The following is a 13,579-nucleotide window of genomic DNA, read 5'->3' on the forward strand; positions in this document are numbered from 1 at the left end:
ACTGGCTGCTGCCACTCCTGCCACAGACTAAGGACCTCTTTATGTGGTGCTGACCGATAAGGAGAGACCACCCACATGTACAGGCAGGGACTTTCAGGGACGCTGGCTTCTTCATCAGCCGATGACATGGCCTGGAGTGGGGGCAGTAAATATCCTGTGGGTATCCTTTGACCAACAAGAGACAGGAGATGGGAAGAATCATCAGCTCAATTGTTTGCCCTTTTTTCTCCCCAACTGTTTAGAGATTAAGAGGCTCTGTGCAGCCTCTTTGAAGGGGATGGAGGAACCAGCTGTGTTTGCTGCAAAGCTTCCTTGGGCTTCAACCACTCCCCATAAAACACTCATAGGCAAGCCATACCCTTAGGTTCTGTTTTCTGAGGATCTGGGCTAAAGAGCCTCCCCACCCCATGCTGCCACCACCCAACCAGTCTGGGTGGCAAGGAAGAGACACATTTGGACGATCTCAGACTCCAGCAGGGATTGTTAGAAGGATCACAGGGAACCCAGACGGCACTACTTACTCAAGCCAGAAAAAGAGCTGTAAGGTCATTCAGGCTCCACGGCAGCTTTTGTGCCCCCAAATCAACTCCGACAGCCCGACATTCTTGGACTCAGCTGTTTGGTCACCTTGCTTCTTCCTACCTTCCCTGACCCGCCCAGGTTTCCATTGCCCCCTGGCCTTTGCCTACTCTATAGCTTCTGCTGATTTACGGCTTCTGCTTAATTCTGAATTCTCTTTCCTCAGGGCTTCTGTGTCTCATTCATTCAGACTCCCCAAGAGAGATCGGCATGGGTTGCTTGGTTGCCATTCAGTACTGGGTGGCATTGTTGGCAAAGTTGTGCATTGGGCTCCCTTGTTACTGGTGGTCCTGGTCCAGTCCCTCGAGAGTGTTTAGAAACATCTGCATCAACTTGACATTGCTGTGACATTTACAAGAGTGTGACTGACAGGCTCATCTTTCTAGGCACAGGTCAGTGTGGATAATCTCTAAATAAAGATAGGCCTGGTCAAATACTGAACACGCAAGGTGATTAACATTTTTTTGTGTGTAGAGATGGGATCTTCCTCTTTTGCCCAGACTGATCTCGAATTCCTGGTCTCAAGCAATGCTCCCACCTTGGCCTCCCAAAGTCCTGAGATTACAGGCGCCAGCCACCTCACCTGGCCAAAGGCAGATTTTTAATAAAATAATCGTCAAAAGTCTAAGTTGCCTGTGAATTGCACATGACATGAGCTATGTAATAGTCTTGTATAGTAGAACCAACAGGAAATTTTAAATAACAAACCAGCAACAGGTCATTTATCACAGAGAGTCTGAGAATCACCGGGAAGGCTGCAGTAAAGGAATCTGAGCGGAACTTCCAGAAATAACTCTTAAGCCACAGAGCAGAAACTGGGCCACCAAGGAAGCCGCCGCCTCTGTCCCCACCAGGAAGCTGCCTGCAGAACCAGGGCCCCTGCTCCAGCTGCGGAGTTTCGGAACCACCCCACCTCTGCTGCCAGCCACACTAGCAAAGCGGGTGTCTCGGGTGGCTCCTGTCTTCCTGCCAGGAAATGTGGGCATGTGTTTCGCTTCCCAGCTCCTGCTGTAGAAGCTCCCTAGAGGAAAGCTGAAATGAATGGCTAGTAAGTGGAGCCACGGTGTCCATTCAAAAATTCTACACTTCCGTGACAACAGGACTGATGTCCTGTTCTCCCAAGTGGTCACATGCTCCTCGACCACAAGCATATGCACATTTTGTTTGTATTACCTGGAATGGTCTCCTTGAATTTCCGCTGGTCAAAATCCTATTCATTCATTCATTCATTCATTCAACAAATGTCTGTAAAGTACCAGGCATGGCGTAGGCTACTCGGGATACCAAAATGAATAGGGCAAAGTCCCTGACTTCAAGAGCCCCATCATCTGGTTAGGGAAATAGACATGAACATAAACTACACTGCTCTTTTCCTTTCTGTCCTATGAAGCCCTTTACAATGTAAAAGAGTGAAGTACAGGGACGACGAGTCCAGCTCTGTAGTCAGACTTGCCAGCTGTGTGACTTTTTGGAGACAGATCTCTCCCTCTCACCCAGGCTGAAGTGCAGTGGTGCAATCATCAGGCTCACTGCAGCCTCAACCTCCCAGGCCCAATTGATCCTCCTGCCTCAGCCTCCTGAGTAGCTGGGACAATAGGCGCACACCACCACACCCAGCTATTTTTTTTTTTTTTATGACAGGGTCTCACTATGTTGCCCAGGCTGGAGTGTGATTTTTATTTTTATTTGTCTATTTATTTTTTTGAGATGGAGTCTTGCTCTGTCATCCGGGCTAAAGTGCAGTGGCACGATCTTGGCTTACTGCAACCTCCACCTCCTGCGTTCAAGTGATTCTCATGCCTCAGCCTCCTGAGTAGCTGCGATTACAGGCATATGCCACCATGCCCAGCTAATTTTTATATCTTTAGTAGAGACAGGGTTTCACCATGTTGGCCAGGCTGTTCTTGAACTCATGACCCCAAGTGATCCACCCACCTTGGCCTCCCAAAGTGCTGGGATTACAGGCATGAGCCATTGCGCCCAGCCCCTGCAGTGTTTTTTAATAAGTTACTTAACCTCTCTCGGCCTCACTTTTCTTTTTTCCTTTTTTTGAGACAGAGTCTCGCACTGTCGCCCGGGCTGGTGTGAGCGATCTCGGCTTGCTGCAACCTCTGCCTCCTGGGTTCAAGCGATTCTCCTACCTCAGCCTCCCGAGTAGCTAGGATTACAGGCGTGTGCCACCACGCCCAGCTAATTTTTTTGTATTTTTAGTAGAGACAGGGTTTCACTATGTTGGCCAGGCTGGTCCTCACTTTTCTCATATGTAAATGGTAATAATAACAGCACCTGCCTCATTGGGCTTGTTCTGAGCATTCCAAGAGATACTGCTGAGGAATCGCCACATCTAGGAGGCGTGTGATACAGGCATCAAATGGGCTATCATTTCCTGTCCTTCAAAACCTGGTTACATGTTACCTCTCCATGAGCTCCCCCTGCTCCCGCTGTGGGAAATGAATCACTTCTCTCTCTTTTCCTCTCATCAGTGCTCACATTCATCCTCTGTGAGACACACCTACAAGACATCAGAAACTCTGGGAGGAGTGTCTGTATATATACTTGCTAAGCTATTGAAAACAAAAGCCATAGGAGTGACCTTTGTCAAATATTAAATGCTAAAGGAGTTTTGGTGTTTGGTTCCTTTTTTTTTTTGGTTTGTTTTGAGACCGGGTCTCGCTCTGTTGCCCAGGCTGGAATGCAATGACGCAATCATGACGCAATCATGACGCAATCCTGACTCACTGCAGCCTCAGCCTCCTGGGCTCAAGTGAACCTCCCACCTCAGCCTCATGGGTAGCTGGGACTACAGGTGTGTGTCGCACTCTGTTGCCCAGGTTGGAGTGCAGTGGCACGATTTCGGCTCATTGCAACCTCTGCCTCCCAGGTTCAAGCAATTCTCGTGCCTCAGCCTCCTGAGTAGCTGGGATAACAGGTGCGTGCCACCATGCCCGGCTAATTTTTTGTATTTTTAGTAGAGACGGGGTTTCGCCATGTTGCCCAGGCTAGTCACGAATTCCTGAGCTCAGACAATCCGCCTGCCTTGGCTTCCCAAAGTGCTAGGATTACAGGCATGAGCCACTGTGCCTGGCCAACAGTGACAATTTTCTTAATCCACCCACACACTGTGTATGTACCATTTTCGTTTGTAAGCTCAAAGCCCTGTGTTTTCCTTCACATTCCCCTTGGCCTAGCACATGTTAAGAACCCACAAATATGAGCAGTAAATTAATGAATGAATAAATTTGTATTTGCTCTGACACATATAGTAGATTTGCCAAGTGCAAAGTTCTGAGGCCTGTACCTTGAGCCCTTTAGAAGAAATGAGCTATGGAAACAGATTACAGGCAGGAAAAATAGCAATAGTAATATGTCATTTACTCGGTGTAGCGGGGGTGAATTATGGTCCTCCCAAATATACGTTCTCATCCTAACCCCTAGAACCTGTGAATGTGAACGTCTTTGAAAAAAAGGGTCTTTGTAGACATGATTTAATTTAAGAATCTTTAAATTAAGGATCCTTAAATTACAGATCTCCAGTTGAGATCAATGGGGTTACCCCAGTGTATTCTAAATCCAATGACAGGTGTCCTTATAAGAAACAGAAGGCCAGGCACGGTGGCTCACACTTGTAATCCTAGCTCTTTGGGAGGCTGAGACAGGAGGACTGCTTGAGTCCAGGAGTTCGAGAGCAGCCTGGGCAACACAGTGAGTGAGACCCCATCTCTACAAAAAATAAAAAATTAGCTGGGCGTGGTGGTGCACACCGTAGTCACAGCTATTCAAGGAGGCTAAGGCAGGAGGATCATTTGAGCCCAGGAGGTGAGGTCAACGATGTGGAGAGCCATGATCACCCACTGTACTCCAGCCCAGCCTGGGTGACAGAATGAGAACCTGTTTCAAAAAAAGAAAAGAAAAGAAACAGAAAAGGAGAAGGCCACGCAAGATGCAGGCAGAGATGGGAGTGAGGCAGCCACAAGCCAAGGGGTGCCTGGAGCCACCGGAAGCTGTAAGAGGCAAGGAGGGGTTCTCCCCTGGGGCCTTGAAAGGGAGCACAGCCCTGCAGATACCTTGATTTCAGATTCCTGCTTTTGAGAACTCTGAGAGAATACATTTCTGTTGCTTAAACCACATTGTTTGTGGTATTTTGTGACAGTAGCCCTAGGAAGTTAATTACTCAAGGTACATTGAGTGTGTTTGTATGACCCTCGAGCTGAGATTAGTTTTTATATTTTTTTAGAGTTAGGGTCTCGTTCTGTCATCCAGGCTGGAATGCATTGGTATGGTCATAGTTCACAGCTCACAGCAGCCTCGACATCCTAGACTCAAATGATCCTCCTGTCTTAGCTTCCTGAGTAGCTGGGACTACAGGTGTGCACCAACACACCCAGCTAGTTTTTTTGTTTTGTGTTGTTTTTTTCTAGAGACAGGGTCTCACTGTGTTGCCCAGGCTGGTCTTGAACTCCTGGGCTCAAGCAATCCTCCTGCCTTGGCCTCCCAACGTGCTGGGATTACAGGCATGAACCGCTGTGCCCAGCAGGTTTTTATATTTTTAAACGGTTGAAAAAAATCAAAAGAAGTGTATTTCATGACACACGAAAATCTTACAAAATTCAAATTTCAGCATCTATAAATAAATTTGATGGGAACAGCCCTATCCACTCATTGACAGATCATCTCTAGCTGCTGTAGTGGGTTGATCGTGTCTCCCTAAAAGGTAAGTTCAAATCCTAACTCCTGGACATGTGCAGGTGAGCTTATTTGGGTCTTTGTAGAGGTCTTCAAGTTAAGATGGATTAGGGTGGGCCCTAAATTCAATGAATAGTGTCCTTATATGAGAAAGGAGGGGAAGATTTGGATACAAAGACCTAGAAATATGCACAGGGAAGAAGGCCAAATAAAGACAGAGGCAGCCAGGTCCAGTGGCTTGCTCCTGTAATCCCAGCACTTTGGGAGGCCAAGGCGGGCAGATCACCTGAGGTCGCGAGTTCGAGACCGGCCTGACCAACCTGGAGAAACCCCGTCTCTACTAAAAATACAAAATTAGCTGGGTGTGGTGGCGTGTGCCTGTAATCCCAGCTACTTGGGAGGCTGAGGCAGGAGAATCGCTTGAACTCGGGAGGCGGAGCTTGTGGTGAGCCGAGATCATGCCATTCCACTCAAGCCTGGGCAACAAGAGTGAAACTACGTCTCAAAAAAAAAAAAAAAAAAAAAAAAGGAAAAAAGACAGAGGTAGAGGAATGCAGCTATTAGTAATAAAAGTCATGGCAAAAACTGCAATTATTTTTGCACCAACCTAATGCAAGCCGAAGTTTGCCAAGCAACGGCCCCAAACCCAGCTATTTGGGGCTACAGCAGTGGACCTGAGTAGTTGTAGTAGAGATTTTATGACACTCAAGCCTAAAATATTTACTCTGTGGCCCTTTACAAAAAGTGTGAGCCAGGCCAGGCACGGTGGCTCATGCCTGTAATTCCAGCACTTTGGGAAGCCAAGGCAGGGGGATCGCTTGAGGCCAGGAGTTCAAGACCAGCCGGGGCATGTCTACAAAAAATTTAAAAATTAGCTAGGTGTGGTGGTGCATGCCTGTAATTCCAGCTACTTGGGCGGCTGAGGCAGGAGGATCCCTTGAGCCCAGAAGCTCAAGGCTGCAGTGAGCTATGATTGTGCTGCTGTGTTCCAGGCTAGGCAACAGAGCAAGACCTGTTTCTTTAAAAAAAAAAAAATAGTGTTTGCTAACTCTGACCTAGAGCATTGCCATTATTTGTATAGTTGGAGATAGCATACCACTATATCTGCCAGGGGAAAAATAAGCCACTCTGTTGGTAGCACCCCATTTTATAGATCAGGAGATAGAAGCAAAGAAGATAGGTTAAGAGAGTTATTCAAACAAGGTGGCCAGCTGTCATCTCTGCATGACAAAACATCTCATCCATCTTTTTCCAGCCCCAGCACCATGACTTTCCTTGGGGGAGAGATACCCCTTCCCACTTTCCCACAGTTTGAACAGGGCTGACTCCACCTCTTGGTTCCGGGGTTGGGTACCCAACTGTATTAGTCAGCTCAGGCTGCCTCTACAAATACCATAGATTGGGTGGCTCCAACAACAGAAATTTATTTTCTCATAGTTCTGGAGGTTAGAAAGTCCAAAATCAAGGTCTGGTAGGGTTCGGCTTCTGGTGAGGGCTTTTCTCCAGGCTTGCAGAAGGTCTTTCTTTGGTGCAACCACATGGAGAGAGAGCCCTCTCTCTTTCTTCCTCTTACGAAGTCACCAATCCTATCAGATTAGGACCCTATCTTTCTGACCTCATTTAACCTAAACTACTGCCGAAAAGCCCTATCTCCAAATACAGTCACATTGGCCATTAAGGTTTCCACATAGATTTGGATTGGGGTTGGTGGGGGCACTACCTGGGCAATGCTAATCAGTGCATTCCCTTGCTTGCTGACTTTAGCATATGACCCAAAACCATCCCAAGTCATGGCATTTACCACAACTTTGAGAAAAGCAAGCCTCTCTGGCCAGGTGTGGTGGCTCACGCCTGTAATCCCAGCACTTTGGGAGGCTGAGGTGGGCAGATCACCTGAGGTCAGGAGTTCAAGACCAGCCTGGACAACCTGGTGAAACCCCATCTCTACTAAAAATACAAAAATTAGCCAGGCGTGGTGATGCGTGCCTGTAATCCCAGCTACTCAGGAGGCTGAGGCATGAGAATCACTTGAACCTAGGAGGTAGAGGTTGCAGTGAGCTGAGATGGTGCCACTGCACCAGCCTGGGCAACAGAGCGAGACTCTGTCTTTAAAACAAACAAACAAAAAACAGGAAAGGCTCTCTTTTCCTCTGCACTGAAGACAATGTGAGACTACAGCAGCCAAGGGCATATGGAGAGGACCTGCGGAGAGTACAGCCCACTTAAAAAGCAGAACTAAGAAGTGAAGGGAGAACAGGTCTGCATAGCATTGAAGCACCTAGATCCAGCTGTACCTGATATCCCCTTATGGATCTCAGTTAACATGATACAATAATGTGTGTGTGTGTGTCTGTCTGTCTGTCTGTGAGTGCATGCACTTAAGCCAGTTGGAGCTGTGTTTCTGTCACTTGCAACCCTAAGAATCTTGACTAGTAGATGATGATCTCATAGCTAATAGTAGTAGATGGGATCTGAGGGCAGATCCGCTTAGCTCTCAGGGGCCCAATTTAGGATTTATTGGGAATAACCCAGGAGCCATCTATTGAGTCCTGGTTCCCAGGTGGCAGCTGGGTTCTAACATGTTTTAATGTATTCACCCTTGCTCTCTTTAAAGGTCAGTGCCGGCAAAGAAGGTGTAATGAGTGTGAATAAAGAAAGACAATTATTTAAATAGATCAGATTATTTCAGGAAGTGCTCCCTGTTATGAAACAAAACAAGCTTCCTAGGACTGAGGTTCCAATGTAGACCCTGACAAAGGACCCCCAAACTTCCCAGCAGATGAGGAAGGGACCTTCCCTGGGCCCCCTCCTGGGAGTTCCGCCCCTTGGTTTCTGCCCAGCTCCACAAAGGCTGTGTAACCTTGTGGGGGAGGGGGGAAGGGGGGCAGCTGAACCTGCCTGAGCTGAACCTGTTTGTGCCCCTTTCCTCCAATGGGAAAATAATTTAATTTTCATTTCATTTCATTTTATTTATTTTATTTTTTCAGAGACAAGAGTCTTGCTCTGTCACTCAGGCTGGAGTGCAATGATGTGATCATAGCTCACTGCAGCCTCGAATTCCTGGCCTCACTCAAGCGATCTTCTCGCCGCCTCGACTTCCCAAAGTGCTGGGATTACAGGGGTGAACCAGCATGTTCCGATGAAGTCTCAGGCCAAATGTCACCCCTGTCATCCTCTGGCTTCCACAGGGCAGCCACCACCTTCTCACTCCCTCGGGCACTTTGGTTTATTTTAGAGCGTTTTCTTGCTGTGGAATCCTTCCCCCCACTTTTTTTTTTTTTTTTTTTTTTCAGACGGAGTCTCACTCTGTCACCCAGGCTGGAGTACAGTGGCGCGATCTCGGCTCACTGCAGCCTCCGGCTCCCGGATTCAAGCGATTCTCCTGCCTCAGCCTCCCGAAAAGCTGGGATTACAGGCGCGTGCCACTATGCCTGGCTAATTTTTGTATTTTTAGTAGAGATGGGGGGGCGAGGGAGGGTCTCACCATGTTGGCCAGGCTAGTCTCGAACTCCTGACCTTAAATGATCCGCCCACTTCGGCCTCTCAAAGTGTTGGGATTACAGGCATGAGACACTGCGCCCAGCCCCTTCCCTTTTGTGATTCCCATTTTTACAAGGCTGTAAACTTCACGAAGGACAGAAACCTTGTCCATCTTGTCAACTGTGATGTCCCCACCACTGTGGCTCCGGCCTGGCACATGGTAGGTGCTCGGTGAATACTGGTTTGAACAGAGGACAGCAGCAGATGGCAAGGGCCACTCCTGTGCCAGGGCCTGCCACGCCACCGCGGCTTGTGCAGTGGGGGTAGGGAGGATTGGACAGTCTGGCTGAGCGCCCTCTTCTCTTTTTCAACGTCCCAGTATAACTTCAAGGGAGCGCAACTCCAGACGTTCCCTGGACGAAGCCACCGCCCCGGAATCAGGGCCTTCCCAGTTCTGCCTTCGGGGAGGGAGAATGGGGGTGGGCCGCGGCAGGCCAGTTCCAAGCGCGTCCTGAAGTCCCTCCCGCCGCCCCGCGTCGCTTTAAGGCGGAGGCCCGGGAGGGGGCCGACCCGGCTCGCCAGCCCCGCGCTCGGCTCCAGACTCCGGCATTTCCTCCCCGCTAGCTGGCGCGGCCTCACCTCCCCCTCGGAAGAGGAAACTCCCGGGGTCCGAGTAACAGGGTCAGGCGCGGAGAGGAGCGGCGGGAGAGCCAGAAGGGCCGCCCAGGGTAGGAGGCGAGCCAGGCCGGGCCAGAAGCTGGCCGACGGCGGCGCTCGGGGGCGCCGGGCGGGGAGGGCCGCTGGGCCGGACTCAGCGCGCAGCCGGGGCAGGGCGCGGCCCGGGGCTCGAGAGCGCAGGGCGGGCCGCAGCTGGAAGGAACACTTGAGCTGGGAGAGGAGGCCGAGCTGGAGGGCGGCTTCCCTCGGGCCTGCGATCCGGAAGCCGCCGCGGAGGAGGAGACGGGGACAGCGGGGCTGCCCGGGCGCTGTGCGCATGCTGGGCTGGGGTCGCCACCGGGGCTTGCCCCCTGGGCTGCTCGGCCACCGCCGCCCCGGGCGCCCGGCATGTCGGTGCACTACACCCTCAATCTACGCGTCTTCTGGCCTCTGGTGACCGGCCTGTGCACCGCCCTGGTGTGCCTCTACCATGTCCTGCGGGGAAGCGGGGGCGCCCGGGCCGATCCCGCCGACGGCGTGGACGGCGGCTTCCCGTTGCTCAAGGTGGCCGTCCTGCTCCTCCTCAGCTATGTCCTCCTGCGCTGTCGCCACGCTGTCCGGCAGCGCTTCCTGCCCGGGTCTCCCCGTCTGGAGGGTCACGCCGCCTTCTCCTCGAGACACTTCCGAGAGCCGGGCCTCAGCATCCTGCTGGAGAGTTACTACGAGCACGAGGTGCGCCTGTCTCCGCACGTGTTGGGCCACAGCAAGGCGCACGTGAGCCGGATCGTGGGCGAGCTGGTGCGGGCTGGCCGCGCCCGGGGCTCCCCCGGTCTCATTCCTGGGGGAGCGCTGGCCTTGGCCTTCCGCGGAGACTTCATCCAGGTGGGCAGCGCCTACGAGCAACATAAAATCCGCCGGCCCGACAGCTTCGACGTGCTGGTGCCACTGCGCCTCCCGCCGCTTGTGGCGCTGGAGCCACGGAGCCTGGGCGAGGAGCCAGCGCTGGCCCCGGCCTTCCGCGGATGCTTCTTGTGCGCCCTCAAGGCACCACCCTCACCATCGGGGGCCTCGGGGGGCCACTGGCTTCGGGACTGCAAACCCTTTGCTGATGCCTTCTGCGTGGATGTGCGCGGGCGGCGTCACCTCTCTGCTACTCTGGTGCTGCGCTGGTTCCAGTCGCATCTGCAGCGCTCCTTGGCCACTGTGCGTTACAGCCTGGAGGGGCGCTGTCGGGTCACCTTGACCCCAGGTGGCCTGGAACAGCCCCCCACCTTACACATCTTGCCCTGCCGCACTGACTACGGCTGCTGCCGCCTTTCCATGGCTGTGCGTCTCATCCCCGCTGTCCATCTGGGAGATGGAGTCTTCCTTGTGGCGCCACCACCGCCACCCTTGCCCAGCGCGCCCCTGTTGGAGCTCCCTGAGGGCCTGCGTGCGGAGGCACTGTGGGGTGTGAACACAGCACGCCAGGAGCAGAAGCTGCTGAGTTGGCTGCAGGAACGGGCAGCTCCAGGTGCCTGCTACCTCAAGTGCCTGCAGTTGCTTAAGGCTCTGCGCGATCTGGGCGCCCGTGGGCTGGACTCAGCGGCCGCCACCCAGTGGGGACGCATCCTGTCCTCATATGTGCTCAAGACAGTGCTGCTGGCAGTGCTGCTGCGCAAGGGGGCCCCTGGGCAAGGCTGGGACGAGGAGCACCTGGGAAAGTGTTTGGAGGAGTTGGTGCAGTTCCTTAGGGACTGCCTGCTGCGACGCCATACGCTCTTCCACTGCGTCCTGGGCCCTGGTGGGGCGGCTGCCGAGGTGGGTCCTCTGCCCAAGGCACTGAGGGAAGCCGCCCCAGTTGACCTCCTGGCCGCTTTCGATGGGCACGCCCGGGAACTTGCAGCAGCGCGGTTGCTGTCCACGTGGCAAAGGCTGCCCCAGCTTCTCCGGGCCTACGGGGGTCCCCGCTACCTTGCCAGGTGCCCCCCACCCCGGAGTCAGCGCACCCAGGGCTTCCTTGAAGGTGACCCATAAACCCTGACAGCACCCCCACCTGACCAAATGCTCCTAAACCCTTTCCCACTGGGTGGGGGTGGGAATGGCGGTGAAGCCAGTTAAATGCAAGATCGCAGAAGGCATTGGAAAATTTGGTGGCTGCCACAAGCTTTAGTGGCTTAAATATCACCTCCTCGCTTCACAGTCCAGTATAATACGACATCTTCACACCCACTAGAGTGTCCTGGGCAAACCATGGGAAGACATCCAACAGCAGCCCCAAGAATTGGTTCAACTATTGTTGTGTGTGGACGGATTCTGTAGAAGGATGTGGCTTTTAGAGAAGTCCAGTAGAAGAAGCAAGAACTAGCTGCAGGGAAAGTTCCTTCTGTCAGTTTTTAGACACAGATCTCTCTGCCCAAATTTAAAAAAAAAACAAAACACTAAAGTTTTTGACACAATTACTTGCTAGGTACTGGGTTCCTGATTGTCTTTAAAAAGAAAAATCTGAATCTTTATTTGCAACTGGAATTGAAGTTCTATTTTAGGGGCTAATGTTCAGAGGAACTTAATTTCCACTGTTCAAATTAATATTAATGTATTTTTAAAATGGTGCAATCACAGGTGTTTGACAAGATTGTCAAAAAGTTAAGTCACACAGATGGAAAGGCAATCGAGAGTTGGTTAGAGAAACTTCCAGAGAAAATAGCACTTTATATTGATCAATTCACTCATTTTGTGGTAATTGCTAGCACTAAGCATTGCATCTGAAAGGGAAGCCAGTTATATTTATTATTAAATGTACAACCTTGAAATAGTGGCCAGCATGCTTGCCTAACTAACATCACCGCAGGCCACAAGCTGGGAGATGTACCTGTCGGTCAACATCCATTCATTAAACTACCTACTACCAGCCAGACATGGCTGGAACCAAAGTAGCAACCAAATACATATTCAAGACAACACTGGTGAAGGCATAAAACATGTTGGCTTTGGAGAAAGATGTGTTTTAGGCTTTGCCTGTAAAGGTGTTTCTCCAAGGCTGGCTGCTGGCTGGAGACAGAAACCTTTTTTGTTTTAAGGTTTTTAGCAAACTCCTTCACAAAGAGATTTCTTTCTGAGCTTAATGAGCTAATGAAGAGGAAATGCCTGCTGCTTAGCATGTGGCTTGTGCTGGGTCTCTAAACATTGATGGTTCTTCCTTGTCCAGGCAGTCTTACGTGGTCCAAGAGACCTGTTGATTCAGCACAGGTCTTGCAAAACATTTCACTTATAGTTCAGTATCTTGGGCTCCGTGCTTGAAGATCAGTTACTCCCTGGTCGTGCGCAGAGGAGACAAATTAGGAAAAGAGCAAGGGAGACAGCCCTTGGCGGCAGTCTGTCTCTTTTTTCTCTTTAGGTATCAGTATCACCAGGTTGGGTGTATTTTGCAGCTGGGAGGAGCTGGTCCTGGAATTCTTCCTTGTTCTCCCAAATTTATAAGTCCTCAATTGCAGTTTAAGTTCAGCATGGCCCATCATCTGCTTGCCTGATTGGAAATGCAGCCAGTCCAAGTGTTACAAATTGGGATTTTTTTTTTCTAAATAAAAACATGTACTTCCTCAGACTCTTAAAGCTAAAATTTGGAAGACAGAAATGGCTATGTGAATAGAATCATTGTTGAAGTTCTGAGCTCTTTTGAGGGAACTCTATAAGCCTTCTTTCTTTAGGGGATCCACTTGCCCGCTGTGGGAAATCATAGTGAGTGATTTACAGGAATCCTTCTCCTCAAAGCTGCATTGGCTTCTTATATCCTTTGCGACCTTGGGCTGAAAGAGAAACAGCTGCAAATGTGCTGTCTCTTTGAGGTTGTCTTGGGGACAATTCCCCGCAAAGGTCATTCCTAGCTTTTGAGGTCAATGTTAGGTCATAAGGTACAGCATTGTGCAAAAAAGTCAGTCTGCTAACTTTATGCAAAGATAGAAACTGCACAGTAGTTTTAAAAATTAGTTTTTAAAATAAATGCCAAGAGTAGATCTTATATATATATATGTATACATATTTTATATATATATATATTTCCATACTCAACCACAACTTCCTCTGTACTCATTGTCTACTACAGTGGGGGACATCAAGGGTTGGAAGGATTATAAAGCTTTAAGGCTGGGCGTGGTGGCTCACGCCTGTAATCCCAGCACTTTGGGAGGCTGAGGTGGGCGGA

The 13,579-nt window shown here is 50.6% G+C and overlaps 1 protein-coding gene across 1 annotated transcript; it reads left to right on the forward strand.

The window, feature by feature from the left end:
- Positions 1-8,536: 8,536 nt before the first annotated feature.
- ITPRIPL2 (ITPRIP like 2) lies at positions 8,537-12,980 on the forward strand. The gene has a single exon (XM_054454309.2). The coding sequence runs from the start codon at positions 9,808-9,810 to the stop codon at positions 11,413-11,415; it is 1,608 nt and encodes a 535-aa protein (XP_054310284.1). The 5' UTR covers positions 8,537-9,807; the 3' UTR covers positions 11,416-12,980.
- The last annotated feature ends 599 nt before the right edge of the window (positions 12,981-13,579 follow it).

Source organism: Pongo pygmaeus, chromosome 18, assembly GCF_028885625.2.
Source record: "Pongo pygmaeus isolate AG05252 chromosome 18, NHGRI_mPonPyg2-v2.0_pri, whole genome shotgun sequence".
Taxonomy (NCBI): Eukaryota; Metazoa; Chordata; class Mammalia; order Primates; family Hominidae; genus Pongo; species Pongo pygmaeus.